Genomic DNA, 16,567 nt, shown 5'->3' with positions numbered 1-16,567 from the left:
TAGATTAGTTTTTTAAAGATTTCATCAGGGTCAAATAAAGACATACCATGACATCTTATGTTCTGGATACAATCCTCTGCCTTAATGTTTAAAAAGAAACTTTTGGTAACTTCAAAATTTAGGGCCCTACTTTGTCAGTCCCTAAATAAACTGCAACCTGAAATTAGAATTTGAAGTTGGTTTACTAGTTTCCATTAATTAGACGAATATAGAGATAGCATCTAGGTTTGGGCATTAGTTTATTAGTTTACTTAAATGCCACATCTCCCTCATGGTGAGCATTATATCATCAATAAAAAATGTTGAATATTGCATAAGCCAGATGTTATTAATGCAATATTCATAGATACCAAGGCATGTATACATTAAATGTAATGTAATTCCAGATGACCCTAACATTAACTTTGTTTATTTGTTTATTGCATAATACATCCCTATTCTGGAGGATTCTAGTAAATTATAGCAATATGTAAAGTAAACATATATACTTATACCCCTCAGAAATCAAATACAAATATGAATGTTCCCACTCAGGACCATTAGTTAATTATTTTTAAAAATACAATTTAATCTTTTAATTTAAAAATTAGTTTTAGTTTTTAATTAGCCAGACTCTTGCCAGAGTGCAAAATCCCTTGAAATTTTTTCATCTGAAATTTTGTGAGATTTTAAGCTTGAAAAGTATTTTATTTATATTTTGGTACTGTGCCACAAACTATTTGTAAAAAAATTACAATGATAGGCTAATACCATTATATACTCAAGGTAGCATAGATGGGATCACATCTCATTCTCACAACAAGAACCTTGAAAGCTAGATTGAATAGAGAAAGCAAATTATTGGGGTAGTCCAACATTCTAACCCATCATTGTTAGATTTGTTCCTGTTGATGTACTCTTCACAAATAAGTATTTCCATTCTAGAAATACTGGAAATTCTTCTGAATATGACCAGGAATTGATGGAACCTAGAATTGTATAAACCTTTTTAACTGATATATTATACTGCTGACTCATGTTCAGTTTGTTGTGGTCTGTTCCTATTTACTTGTAAGAATTATTCTGACCTCTTTTTTTTTTGTTTTGGGGGGGGGTGTATGAAAGAATTTGATGAATGCATAAGAAATATATTTTAAGCTTCATTGAGTTGTGTTTGAATATTAGTAGCTTGGGTTGGTAGTTGGGTTGGCTCAGAGATCAAACCAACAACCCATATTTCAAGCTTCAAAGTGATTCTTTCCCCCTTTTAAATTGCTTAGTGGCCTACTTAAAATGACATTCTCCAATAAATATATCTGAATAAGTTATGGTAAATTATTTAGAACCCACATTACTTTAGTAAAAAGCAATAGTTACCATCTATGTAACTTTCTCCTACTCTGCCTGTTTGGATTAGAGAGGGTGTAACTAATAAGCTCAGTAATTAAAAACAGACCAAGTTTAGGGTTACAGGGCAAGAGTAATTTTTTTTAAAAAAAATACTGAATCAATCGAAATTACTGGTGTATCATCTGGTTAGAGAAAACCTATTGCCCAATCATTCATATATGAAGTAAGTCCTATTGAAATCAGTAGGAATTACTGATTGATTGATCACCAGTTTCTTCAACCTCTTGGTCATTCTGGGTCTTCTGATGTGCAACAGGTTGGGAAAAAGTTGACTATAACATGCAGCCCACTAATTTGGGGCTGAAATCCTAAAACCTGGAATTTTGAGTATAACTCTTGAACTATTCTGGCAAAGAAATATAGGATATTTGATATCTAAAACTGAATCAGAAGCTACTAATCTGGCCCCTTTTTCTCTACAAACCATGATTTACGAAGCACAGTTGGTTAATTCATATAACATGCTAACCAGAACTAAACAAACCACATTATGGTTTATTGTAATCTGTGAACCAAGCCGCAGTTTTCTCAAACTGGCAGCTGTAGTAATTTGTAATAATAGAAAAATAATTAGGGAGTAAAAATTTATTTCCCATGTTTTGGAAATTATACTTCTTTTGATACAGCCTAAAAATTCATATGTTGTTTTTTTGCAGCTACATCTCCCTGCTGGCTCATGTACAGTTTGTAATCAACTACTATTCCAAGAACTTTTTGCAAAAGCTCTTACTAAGCCAAGCATTCCTCATAATATATCTCAGTATTTGATTTTTTGTTTCTTAAATAAAGAATCTGGGACTTTTATCTGTTAAATTTCCCTTTGTTATTTTCAGCCCATTCTTCTGACTATGGTACCAAGATTTTATTTTGTTCTTGTGTTACCTATAAAATGGCAATATTATGCTATTTGTTAATCTGATAAGCATTCTCTCTACTTTTCATTCAAGTCATTAGGACTGATCCTAATGACATCATTTATGTTTCTTTGCAATTTGATGAGAAATCATAGATGGCCCTCTTTGGGTAGCCAGTTATAAGATATCTGTTTAATTGTCATGCCATCAAGCCTACACTTAATTAACTTGCTAATCAGCATTCCTTTGATAAATGTTTTGCCAAACTAAAGATATCTTAGTCTGGCAAGGTTTCTTCTTGACAAATCATTGCTAACCTGGTAATTAGTGTACTATCTTCAAGCAGCTTAGATCTTTGTGATTTGCCTTCAGATTTTCCCAGATATTTATTACTCTATATGTTTTAATATTGATGTTAAAATGGTTTATAATTTGGTCCCTCTTTTTTAAGATATGGACAGTATTTGCTATCCTTCAGTAAACAAACACAGGGTAATATAGCCAGACCATTTCTTCAGTACCTTAAAGTGCAGTTCATATGACCACATAAGATTTTGTTAGAAAAGACGAACAAAAATAGCAGTTGAGAAATTCTGTCTTTTTTGTTAACTATTAATATTTTGCTGCTTTCATTGTCCTTTCAACTTTGGACATATCTAAGGATATCCTTTTTGTTACTCTTAGCAGATTTGGTCAACTTCAGCTTATTCTGAGTTTGAATACTCAGTGCCATCTCAATGTTCCTAAGTTACCGAGTTTTACTTTTATTTTGTGACCTTTTCTCATTTCTTTCAACTGTCTTTTTTGGTTTTCAGATCTTCTTTCAGTTTTTACATAGTTCTTCATTTTTCATACTCACAGTTTGCAATAGTGCTTTTAGCATCTCTTCCTTAAGGCAGCCTATCTTGATCTACTTTTTATATTAACTTCTGCCCATGGATCTTATTTATCATTACTCTGAATTTGTCTTTTTTTAACTATGTTCTGTTTTACTTTCCTTAAGAACTCTAACACTACAAGGTCACTTCAAATATTTTTGCTACATTACTTTTTACTTTAGTCACTAAATCTTCCCTATTGATTACTATTAGGTCAAAGACAGCTGATTCACTTGTATCTTCCATCAACTTTGGACATAACATTGTTAGCACAAAAAAATCCAGAATATTTAATTGGGATGCTGCCTACAGAATTTGTAACTTTGAGTGGAGTTCAATTTTTAACATAACAGTATAAATTCTTTCAGTTCTGTTTCTGTACCTTTTTAACAAGTTGTATCCTTCGGTTGCTATAGTCCAGATAGAAAACACAAGTTATATTTTAACAGTTTTGTTGCAGTCAACCTGAAGTCAAACAAATACCTGATTTTCTTGATATGATCTTTTGCTATGAATCAAAGAAGACACTGAAATTCAGTAGGTTAAAAAATGATGGAAATATTTCATTATTTTTTCTCTCTCACTCATATATATATATTACTTTTTTTTAAAAAAAATGTATGATTTGGAAGCTGTTCCAGTTCTGATGTTTGTAATTATTATAGCTCTGGCACTGAAATAACCAAAAGAGCAGTTCTATCACCAGTCAGCTGTATCTGAATTGCATTATATAAAATAATTTAAATATATATTAGTCACTTCAAATGTATTAATTTTCTTGGTAAATATCATAGGCTGTCCTTTAATAATGGCACCACAATACATTTACTAATCTCACAAAGTTTTGTAGTATTTAAAGAAATAATGTTTGGGAAATGTTTGAGTTTAATTTCCAGTTCCGTTGTTGACTCTTTGTGACCTGGGAACAGGGTATTTCTAGGCAGTATTCTAGAGCCAAAGGCTAATCATTTTGTACTTGCATATAAATTATGCAGCTTAATGAATCTAAATGAAACTAGATAGCAGAATGCATCTGAATTCAATTAACTACAAACATAATTGTTCGCAATGGGATATACTCATATCTACCACTTTACATTTTATATAATTGTTCATTGTTAATTTTCACGGTAACTTAAATCATGAAGGCTCATATTTTGACTCCCTTTACTCCATCAAAGTGTTTATCGTTATTGTGTAGGTTCTGCTAATGCAGCTTTCTCTATTCTGGTATCTCACATATATGTTGGACATCTGTCTCCATAATTCCCAGCAAGGTTGGGGAAAATTGTAATACCAGATCTTCAGTTTTAAATTAGAATCTGATTTCAGAGCACTTATAGACAATTGTGCTCTCAACACACATGACAGCATGCCTGATTAAGTACCAATCAAAAAACATAATTGGAGGTAGACTCTGGGGGCATTTTAATACTCCTTTCTTGAATTACATTGCTACTTGTGACTTTAATTACATTATATGCCTGTGGATTCAATGGATACAGATAGAACTGTAATCCATTTGGAGTTTTGTACAATTATAGGCTGTGTGTGATGAATACATTGGAGAGTATTTTTATGTAGGGTAAGTTGTTGATTATGTTAAATTCCTCTTTGAAAACTTGGAAGTACGGCCATTATCTTAAAAATCTACAGTATATTGCTGAACATAAGCAGGAGCTTTTCTGAAGGGGAAGAGCTATCAGAGTGAGGAGGGATGAGATTAAGAACCACTTTCCATCCCGTAATCCAAAATCTTTCTGACTTTTCTTGTAAACAGACACTCAACCATTCATAAACATGAGATACAAGAATAGACATAGAAGTTGCCTCTGTTTTGCACTAAATGAAAATGTCTTAATGGTGGGTTTTCACAAATGCCGACATAATTAACATTATCACAGCCTAGGAAGTTGCCATTTACCAAGCCAGACCATTGATCCTTCTAGTCCAATATTAACTATGCTGGCAGAGTCTCTCCAAGGCTGATTTCCTGACAGCGTCTGTTGATGCAGAAATATTAAACCTGCTTTCTTGGAAAAAGGGCACACTGTGTCCATTACAGATCAAGCCTTATGCTAGGGGATAAACAACAAATTATACTTCTCTTATTACATATATTAGCAAACAGAGGCTTCCTTCTTTAGGTTAGGTGAGCTATTCTCATATAGTGCATCCCTTAAGTCAGTGACTTTAACCTCAGTAACTTGCTCTCCCCTTCGTCATTCCCTGTGGTCACTGCCATGCCATCTGTTACCTTTCTACTGCAGAATGCTGTATCTTTATCTCACAGCCTAGGTAGTCATCTGCAGCTTAGGTAGCTGAACAAAGGCCCACAAGGGTAAATCAAAAGGTGAGCTGGTTCAGGGCCTACTTGGAACCTTCCATATGCTTTTAATCCATTAGCAGCAGTAGAAACCTTTTGAAGTTGCTCTCCTCCCCTTCCCACTTCCCAGCTGTCAGCTCCTAAGTTCTGCTCCTTTGCACTGCTGGGGAGTACTCTTCTAAAAGCACAGTCATGCTTTTGCCTTAATGTTGCAGCCCCAGGGGATCTAGAGTGACGACAGGTCTAACAAATGGTGCAATCTGCTCTGTACAGCTGTAAAACAGAACATTAGATGGGATGGGTTATGGGGGGCGGGGAGGATACATATTTTCCTGTACTGCTTGAATTGAATGTATCTGTATGATTGCAGTGAAGATTCCTGAAGCTGACAATGCAAAATAAAGAGATCCACAAAAAATGCATTAATTTTTCTATGGACAGAATTGCTGCAGAAGTCTAGTTAACAAATAGATAGTTCTTCATATGAAGTTACTTATGTAGCCTATATTGAATTCTGGACCTTTTTTAAAAAAACATGAAATATCTCTTCAAACATGCAGAGTGATGCTTTTCATTGTGGTTGAGTAGGTAGTTACTAGAAGATGCAGTATATTTTTTGAGATTGAGAGTCTGGAGAGAACAAGGTTCTCAGGCTTGTGTGTGTGTGTGTGTGTGTGTATCCTTCATTTTCATTATAAATTTATCTCAGTAATATAAAGCGAAGAAATCTGGATAGGTTAAGAAATGATTAATTTCTCTCTCATACTAAAAAAAGGCCATTGCAATTTCAGTGTGAAGTGTAACAATGCAAGAGGAGAGGAGAAACTACAACATTTGTCCCCATCACATGACATGACCAAAATCTTGTCCTCTGTTTGCTATGCCATATTGGTCCTTTATTCTGCAGAAGTAGAGTGCGATGGAGCTAACACCATAATTACTTTAGCAATATGCTGTTGTCTGTAGAGATTTTTTTCTGTATAATTTGAGCTTTGCATGAGTGATTTCCTTGATGCTCAGTTATGTGGATAGTGAAAGGAAGGAATGTATACTGATTTTCTACAACTGTATAAGCATCTTCAGTGCTCAAACCTGAGCTGATTTTTTTTTTCAAATGACTTTGTAGACAACATGTTGTTCTCAGTAATCCCTTTGTCTCTTACTTAATTGCAGAGGTGTTAATCAAATTTCTGATGAACTATGCATCCTTTAGAACTATCAGAGTTTTTTAAATAATCAACAAACCCTGAGATATCTGAAAAACTTAAACAGTAAATATTAAAATGTATTTTTAAGATCTGAGAGCCAATTTGGTCTAGTGGTTAAAGCATCAGACTAGAAAATTGGAGATGTGAGTTCTAGGCACAAAGCCATCTGAATGACTTGGGCCAGCCAATTTCTCTCAGTCCTAGGAAGGAGGCAGTGGCAAACCACTTCTGAAAAACCCTTGCTAAGAAAACTGCAGGGAATTGTCCAGGCAGTTTTCGAGAATCAGACACAATTCAATGAAAGAAAAAAAATCTTTAAAACCTGCTTGCCTCCTTGTAAGAAAAGTATGAATTGTTATGATAAGGAGGCATAATTTGTTGAGATTGGGGTGGGGGAGTTGATGGATTGAATTTAAAGAACCCTTCTTTTTCTCTAATACTGACTGCATTTAGAGTAGCTTGGATAGTAGTTAGGCAACAATAGATGAATAGACTAATTCAGTAATTAAAATGAATATATCAAATGTAGATTCATAAAGAGTAAAAAGCTTGGTGATTACATGGTCATGACTTATTTCTTGATAAAATTATAAAAATGGCTTCCAGTGTTATCTCCTGGGAGATTTTGCAACTTTTCATTTATTGGTCTCTCCTTCAAGGAAGTTCAATGAGTTTTGTACCTACTTGGGCTTTTTTCAGATCAGCTAGGCATGCTGTTGACTTTACTAAATATTTCAGCAGAGTCTCCAAATTTGCAAAGCATCAATACTTAGTGTTAGCATGGGAATGTGTCCAGATCCATCCCTGAAAAAGCCGCATGTTGTGTGGATCCCATTTGCTATTTTTTGAAGAAAAATATATTGAAAGCCAATCTGTTAACATTAGAAATTGTGTCTAATTGACTTGACATTAAATGTCTTGATCACAGAAAGATTTTTTTTAAGGGAGAATCTAGTACAGGGGTAGTCAACCTTGGCTCTTTTATGACTCGTGGACTTCAGCTCCCAGCCAGCACAACTTAGGAATTCTGGGAGTTGAAGTCCACGAGTCATAAAAGAGCCAAGGTTGACTACCCCTGGTCTAGTACAGTATGTCTTAACCTTGGGAACTTTAAGATGAGTAAAATCGCCAAGGTTGAGAAACACTGGTTTATTTGTTTAAACCCAATTCTACAAAAAATGAAGCCTTCTTAAATCATATTTATCACAATAATAAATAATAAACTGGGCATGTTAATCTGGATCTTTCCCATTTAATGGTGTCCTCTCTTTAAATCCTCCATAACAGCAGTGCTGTTAAGAACTTTCTTGTTTAAAACTGTGTGGTGACTTGCAGTCTTCTCTAGATAAAATCATATGCATTGGGAAATGATGGTAATACTAGAATCTGTGCCTTGCTCCTTGTGGCATTTAAGCAATACATAAATGTAATCATCTGATGGCAAAATCCAGGATGTACAGGAAAATATTTAATCAAATATAGCTGTAATCTCCGAGGAAAGTCAATGCTTGATTTTTAATTCAGCAGTTTCCCTTGGACGAAAACTTTTTTCGTGAATGTTGTTTATGTAGAATTTATATTAAGGCTGGGTTTAAGTAATCAGCTTTAATATGTGTATTCCTAGGGAAAAAAGTGGAGTCATTAGCAAGCGTGCATAATTAATGAATAAATTATCTGGGTTCCCCCCCCCCTTTGCTTTTCTCCAGGTATAAGGAAATGCTAGATCTAGTGACACCACCCAGCTTGACTGTAAATAAAGAATATCCTGACATTCTGAAGCTTAACCTTTCTAACACTTATGCCACGGTTCCAGATGACATAGAAGGTAAGTTGTTAGTTCTGCTTCAACTTCAGATGCCTAGCTGTGACTGCGTGGGTAGGGTTGTAAAAGACAGAATGAACAAGCATATGGCCTAGGTTTGTATCAGTCTTTTTCTTTGAAATGGGAAGAAAACCATTTCTGCGGATTGTTCCTAATTGTGGATCTTTTCTGAATGAATAAGGTGTATGGAAGATGCTCTACTTTTTGATTGCGTTGAAGATCTTTATTATTCAAGTCCAGCTCCTTCTCACCTCAAAAGCATTTAAGCTTTTCTAATTTATAGACCATTGGGTAAGAAGCTCTAGATAAAGCAGAGATATAGCTGGTCAGAACTGAGAATACTAGGTTGAGATCAAAGAGGAGTTCAAGTCTGGCTTTTGTTTGCTTGTTGATTTTAGGGCAGTTAAAGGACAAAGCAGAAAATGTCTGAGGAAATATTTTTATTTAAATGTAAAAATAATGAGATTTAATATGCCTGCTATGAGTAATTGAAAGCCTCTCGTAGTATTGCTCTGCATTTCTTATGTCAACATGTCAACATTAGCTCAAAGTTATTTCTGTTATTATCTGATGTTAGAAAAGTAGCAGATTTTAAGAATGCATTTATTCTTGTTGGTTACTCTGATTTTGGCCTTGGACTTTATATGCTCCAGCAGTCTCTAAAAAGAATGGTACTTTAATTTCCAGTCTTCCCTGCTTTAAATATTGTCCCTAATTTTTATTTGGGGAAGATTCAAAGGATGCCTTACACATTATTCCAAGTTTCTCCAATTTCAGTTCTCTTGCTGCATATTTCTGCATTTAGAGTATGAGTATACATAATCAAAATCGACTGTTACCACCGGAAGTAAATCCATAAATACACTTCATCTTGCCAGTTCATTTGCTTCAGTATATCCCATGCATGTGAATATTCTAAAATGTTGAATGTGTTTGGATTTCAGTTGTTCCATTACATTCATAGAAACCCATTAGAAAATGAAATCTTATACAATATTACTATTTTTGGTCGTGCATAATTTAGAGGCAATATGGACAGAGGAAAGAATGGTGCAATGGTCTTTTGAGTGATTCCTGTCTATTGCAGGATGTACTGATGCTGCTCTTATAATGTGGCTTTTTGAAAGATCAGGAATCCAGAGCTGACAGTGTTATAATTACTTTTCATTCTTTCTTTCACACACACAGACACAATCTTCCTTCCAAACTGCGGTCTGAAGTTTCATGCTTGGCAGGTATTAAGACACATTCTTTTGGCATTTGAGGTTAGGCAATGGAAATTTATCTGCCTTACTTACCCCAATTCCCATTTTCTGTCTTCACTTGGACAGTATGAAAAAATAATGGGGGTAAGAAAAGAAGATGGAATGTTAAATCTGTTTTTTAAATTATTGGCAAATGATGTTGCTGGACTAGTTTTTGCTAATACAGTTCTAGCTATTGTTTGCTGAAATTAAAAGTCCAGCTATCTGCCTATTGAAAGGGAGATGCTTGTTAAGTAGAATGATTAACTTTTGGCATGCAACTATGTCTAATCCTGCAACCATAATATATTAGACAGAAACTGGATCACAATCTTGCTTATAGATTTGAAAATATGAATAATTTTGAACAGGCATTGTCTTGTAAATTGCTGTCATGACTTCTACAGTAATGCGTTTTGTCCTTTCCCCAAAAAGAAAGTCCAAAGCTAGCTTATCTGATGAGACTACAATTATACCCTTATTCAATTTCCATCTTTGTGCATCAGTCAGCCATTACTTGGAGATCCTGGATCATAGATAGATACAGTAGATGTACTTTTAATACTGGCAACATGGTATCAGTTGCTGAAATGGATGAGTAAATCTCACTGGATCAAATGGGAAATAAATATTTCAAGATGAACTAATCATCTATCTTCCAGATTTATTTTTTGATCTATTTCAGTCCCTTGGACTTATAAAAGCAATAGAAGTTAGAGTTACCTTGTAATGGCATCAAAAAGAAAGCTGGCTCAGAGGAAAAAAATTGTACCATCAGGGAGATAATATTATTGAAATGGAAAAACTGTAAGCTAAACTTTCATAATTAGCATCTATTACAAATGGCTTTTTAAAAAAATTAGTAGGTTTAAAATAATATTTGGAAATCTGAAATTCCAAAGAACTTTTCAGTTATTTTTATTTTGTTTCCTTTTAAAAAAACAAAACATCAATATGTTCAAATTTAGCTTGTGAGAGAATACAAACTTTCATCCCAATACTTATAAATCAGGTATTCGTTGGCAGAGAGAGGAAGATAATTTACAACAAAAAGGAACCTTAAAAAATAGTTGGTTGAAATTGTGGTTCCTGGATTGAAGGAAAGATTAAAGCAGAAATCCAGAAACAAAATATTAAATAGTGGAATAATTAAAAGGAAATATGTGGAGAAAGTAGAAAACTGTCCATGCTAATGAGATTCTTTATATTAGCATTAGTTAGTTGTGTTGATATATATCAAAATACTAATTTACCATATTAAGCACATTCTTATTCATTTAATACTTGCAAAACAAAGGCAGCTTGTAAATGGAAGGCTACTGTAAATGGGATATCCATTATCAGTTAATTAGTCCACTAATTAGCATTTTGAAGAAAGTAAACAGTCCAATTTAAAAATGCAATTGAGATCAAACTATAGTAGAGTTACAAGTTGCTTAGGAATCCAGCTCTCTTTATGTTTTGCTTTTGTTTGCTTTGACAAAGCAGTCACCAGTTTATTTCAACTGCCCTATCCTCTGCCTTCAAAAGGCAGCAAGACATGAGAAAAATGAAACGAACTCAGAGTGATGTAATAATCTGAGAGAGAATTATTTTTACATTGCAACACACATAACTGATCAACAAGGGATTTCAAGAATGAAGTATCTGCAATCAGAATGGTTAATGGAAATTATACATTGTGCTTTGCCAATGAAAATAGTCTTGAGATTTAGTTTGAATTGGCCTTGCAAAAAAAATAGCGGGAATCATCATCATCATCATCATCCTTAATCTAAAGCAGATTTGTTTGTATTTTCTTAGATACAGATTTACAGTGACCTAAATTATTTGCAAAGAAAATTTTTGATAGAGAAGTGAAATGGCTGAGAATATTAAAGCCTCACTTCCAACCATTTAAAGGCTTAAATGGTTATCTCACTATTTTAGCAATGTATTTTCAAACATGTCTTCACTCATACAACTGGAGGCTTTGTTTTGTTTGGGAAACACAAGAGAGGAGAGAGGAAGGCACCTTATTTTTTAGTTTTTTACTGGTTTTTAATGTTTCAGGTTATTCTGAGAGTGGTTGAAAACTAGGAGCTCTATTTAGTTGCAGTGTGCTTAACTATTGTGAATAAGTATTGAAGCTGTTCTCAACAACTTACAGCTTTCTGAGAGCCCCATCTTGCTTTAACATCTGAATGACAAAACCATAAGCCATATATATGGATTACAGAATGATGACAATGATGCTATCCTGTCAAACCTGACTCAACCATAGTTCTCTGCAACTGCTTTCACTCGCAGCTTTGCCAAATAGTGATGGGAGGAGGGTGATAAATTCCTAAGGGCGGTGGAAGCTATGGAATGCAAGTGAACCTTCTGTTGTCAGAGAGACATTATCTACCAAGGCCAAGGAAGAATATTTGACCGGAGCAGACAGATTTTCCCAAAGCAAAAGAATTGAACTCAGTTAGTGAACTATGAACTGTGGGTGGCCCAGAGAGGAAAAAGGGAGTTACCTATGTGAGTTTTCGTGGGAAAATCCCAGAACTTACTTTGCTTCTACCGTGCCTAGATGGATTTTCCAATAAAGCTACACTCTTGGTCAAGCTAAAGAACCAGGAGCTTCTTTAGTTGAAAGTACCAAATGGGATGGTTAACATATCCTATCCTATCTGTGCCTGAGCTGGAAATTATATCATACCAATGAGCTTTTGGCAATTATCTTGGCTGTTGACAATGTAAGAAAAGAGCCTTTGTATGTAGTACTACTTGAGTGATATCTTCTATGGTGCCCAGAAAATGAATGTAGGTTTATGCATGATGAATCTTCTTTAGTATCAATACAAAGTACATGATGTGTAAGGCAGAGGATCACTTGATATTGCCTTAATCATATGTTGGTACAACACATGAGTGCTTTGTCTATGATATCTTCAAATTACAATTGAAAAATTCAATTCAAACTAACTTTTGAAATAAAACTATAAACTAATGACTATTTTATCTTACAACAATCTAACAGAATTGTTTGGTTTTCTGAATGGTTAAGGAAGAAATGCCAAAAAAGATGTTGAACAATTTCCTAAGAACTGTTCAGTGTATTTGCTAATGGCTCTGAATTTTGTCCTGCTAGATTCTTCTAGACCATAATGTATATTTTCAAACCCTCGAGGGATAAGTAAATTCTAATGGTTTGATATTTCTGTGAGAATGCTGATGACTTTGTTTCCTCATTTTACTAAACAACTTATCTAAATGACTTAAATATTCTACTGCCATTAAAATGTCCCCTTCGAAGGACAGTGCACTTAACCATTGTCTCTCATTTAAATACTAATACTTTCTTTAGCTGGGTCCAGATATATTGTATTAACATATCCCATAACCTTTAGAACAATTATGAATGTGATTATTATTCGTGTACTGCAGTTATTCACAGATCTTGGCAAGCAATTAACAGAATATTATTTCATTGGCATTAATATAGTTGATGGCATTAACTGTACTAATTTTGTTTTATAGGCAACAGGAAATCTGCACCTCAACATTCTTTTCATCTCTACACTACCAAGTAAGAGAGCTACATTGAATGATTTCTGTCAGAATAAATCATTTGTTTTTAGGGATTGCCAGCCAATTATAGAAATATTCCACTGTGATATGAAGTACATTTTCTTTATACATTTCTTCTGATTTCTCTGAAATTAATTCTGAGTAGAAATGATAAGTTGATGCTAATCGTTATAATCATAAATAGATACATATATGCATTTATACACACACAGAGAGAGAGATTCTAAAGGCAAATTATTATTTTGATAATGTCTACATATCACAGCAAGTATTAACTCACAAGAAGCATTTTGCCTTCATTGACAAGCAGTCTTCCTTTATCTTCTGACTATTCAATAGGTTGGAATAAGAATCCCCAGAATTTTTAGTCTCATTATAGTTTGATTATGCATGCGGGAATTTAGGGGAAATTGCAATCTGGTATGCGTAATAGGCACCAAGTTGTAGAAGAGTATAAAAGTACAAAATATGATGTAATCTGTCATGTGTTTAAACTAATTCACATTACTTAGCAATCTTATTTTATTATTGAATTAAATGTACCCAAATTTTGTTTCAAGGTTTCATAGGTTAGTCAAGCAAATGTTGTAGCCCCTAGTCATTTTTATGAGATGGGTTGGTCCAAACTTTCTTAAAGGAGGCAGTAGTAATATCACTACTGATTTGGACATCTCAGTTTATAAGCCTAGAGTTGGTGTTAAATTTTGAGCATTTAATTACTGACCAAATCTATGCTCTTTGGAAGAAACTGATTTTTCTGAATCCATTTTAGTCAGGGATCGGAGCTGGTTATGGCAGAATTGACTGCTCTATGAGAGAAGTAAAGGAATGTTATTTTGCTGATTTTCTTTGACCTTCAGTAGCTTTGATATAATTGAACCAGCTGTCTTTTTTTGGATAGGTCATGACACAATTGTCATGAGTTCCATTCTAATTGGACGTTTTTAGAAGGCAATTCTGTAATCCCATCTTCTGTTTAAAATCTATCAGGAATTGCTACATGAAATCATCGGAGTGTGAAGGGCATTATTACCAGCATTCTTTTTTTCCCTCCTATCCTCTGCTTTATGCGTCTTTGTTTTTGATAGAATTCTACTCACCTGTGGTAATGACTATTAGACCGAAGCATTGTCAGGCAAAACCAAGATATTGCTAATACTTGGTGGTGATCCTATAACCATCGCTATTATGGCCGTTATGGCACAAAGTGCCTTTTGGACAGTTTTGATTGATATTCCAATCACAATATTTTCTAGAGTTGGAAAGCTGAATTACTTCAGTGGATTGTAATAGAGCTGCCTATGAGAGTGCGAAATATAGATCTGAAGTTTCAAAAGATTGTATTAGAATTACTGGTAGTAATACGAAACATAAAATGTTTACCCAGAGGAAAAGTGGCCATGAATTTAAAATAACACTCTTTCCCAAACAGAAAGTTAAATTAAAGAATTTTTTTTAAAAAAACTCTCTTATCTCTCCGTTACTATTTTTACAGAAAATATAAAGATAAATTATTTGAGGGATGAAAAACTAGTTTTCCTTTCCAATTCATGCATTAACTATTCATATCATCCCATAGTCATTGCCAAAAGTGATCAACTGATGCAATTTTCTTTCTTAATTAGACATTATCCCCATATAGTAACAGTTCCATCCTTTGCAACAATGGCTACTTATGGGCAGACTCAGTACAGTGCAGGCATCCAGCAAACTGCTGCTTATACTGCGTATCCACCAACTGGACAACCATATGGAATACCTTCCTATTGTAAGTAGTGTACTGGTTAATAAGAAAAACTCAGCTTTCTTAATTGTTTCCTTACAATTTAATTTACAATTATCTGGATTGATATGGACTTGAATTGCATCAAGTCTGTAAGTCTAACTCATCAATATCTCTTGAATTGGAAAACCAAAAGATTACTGCAGTGAGTTATTGAGAAGACTATCTCAGAAAATTATGTTTTAGTTCAGGATTTTTCATACAAGGGAACTTGTTCTCAAAACAATTAATTGAGTGATATAAAACTGGTAATAAAACAAAACTTGTGATTGTTGTAATTATTCATTTTAATTTATATATTGGAGTTATTTGATTTTTCCCTCTATTTCTTATGGATCTTCCTCAAGTTCTCATGGAAACCTAAAATTTTACACAACCCAGTTTGAAAAATCCTGCTTTAGTTGATGCAAGATTCAGCAGCTAAGCTGCTCACCAACTCATGACACTAGGGTCATATTTTGTCTGTCTTAAAATATTATATATGCAATATTGTTGCCAATACTTATATCACTTCAGTAGAAAATTTGGAACAGCTCTGATGCCCACCCAAAGCTCTATTATATTTTACATTTGCCTATTTCCCTTGGGGCAAAATTGCAGAAAGTAGGTACTTGCTTTGAATCTCTGCCTAAGTTTGCCTTCAGAAGTTGTGGGTGCTTCGTCAATGGAGTTTTTAAAGAAAAGACTGGACAACCATTTGTCTGAAATCAGGTAGGATTTCCACTTGAGCATGGGGTTGGACTAGGTCCTTTCCAGAATATTTTAAGACAGGCAAAATATGACCCTGGTATCATGAGTTGGTGGTCAGCTTAGCTGCTGAATCTTGTATCACAAAGTTTTATTTTATTACCAGTTTTATATTACTCAATTAATTGTTCTGAGAACAAGTTCCGTTGTATGAAAAATCCTGAACTAAACCATTCAGATACTCTTCTGAAATAGTCTTCTTAATAACTCACTGCAGTAATCTTTTGGTTTTCCAATTCAAGAGATAATGATGTAGTTAGACTTACAGACTAGATACAGTTCAATTACTTCTATCCAGATAATTGTAAATTAGCATTCTCCAGAGTGTAAAGAGCATGATATGTGTGTTAAAGCAAAATAACTGGCCCCAAAGTTGGTCTGTGCAAATAACTATATTGATCCACTCAATTTTCTATGTATATGCAAGTAACTCTGCATATGTTATTCTTCCTCACCAACCTAAAGTGATTGTAGGCTTACACTGACTGAATGAATCACACAGCATAAGTCAGCATGTTCATATTATAGACTGTTCCAAGACCTAGACCGTAAAAGTTTCCTGATACTGAATCTAAATTTAAACTGCCAACACAGTTCAGTTTCAGTTTATTTTGGCATGACTGGTTTTGTGGTAAATTATAGGTAGCAATATCAGATTCCAGAAATTCAAATGGATTGCTACACATACGAACCCACTGCATTGCTTCTTAATTAATAATATTATATACACATTTAGGTTTTTTAAGACATCCTTT

The 16,567-nt window shown here is 34.1% G+C and overlaps 1 protein-coding gene across 4 annotated transcripts in view; it reads left to right on the top strand.

The window, feature by feature from the left end:
• EYA2 (EYA transcriptional coactivator and phosphatase 2) overlaps positions 1-16,567 on the top strand; it is a 117,414-nt gene that overhangs the window by 41,046 nt on the left and 59,801 nt on the right. For 3 of the 4 annotated variants that reach the window (XM_039351265.1, XM_039351267.1, XM_039351264.1), the window contains exons 2-4: positions 8,362-8,480; positions 13,232-13,280; positions 14,908-15,050. In XM_039351265.1, the coding sequence (XP_039207199.1) occupies positions 8,372-8,480; positions 13,232-13,280; positions 14,908-15,050 (301 nt within the window). In that variant the 5' untranslated portion in view covers positions 8,362-8,371. Of the gene's footprint in view, positions 1-8,361; positions 8,481-9,665; positions 9,713-13,231; positions 13,281-14,907; positions 15,051-16,567 lie in introns of those variants that run through there. The other variant, XM_039351266.1, reaches the window with a different exon arrangement.

The sequence above is a fragment of the Crotalus tigris genome, unplaced genomic scaffold (assembly GCF_016545835.1).
Source record: "Crotalus tigris isolate CLP2741 ecotype Arizona unplaced genomic scaffold, ASM1654583v1 scf7180000018371.15429387391:27106975, whole genome shotgun sequence".
Lineage (NCBI taxonomy): Eukaryota > Metazoa > Chordata > Lepidosauria > Squamata > Viperidae > Crotalus > Crotalus tigris.
The sequence above is the reverse complement of the archived record's forward strand: the minus strand, read 5'-3'. Positions and strand labels throughout refer to the sequence as shown.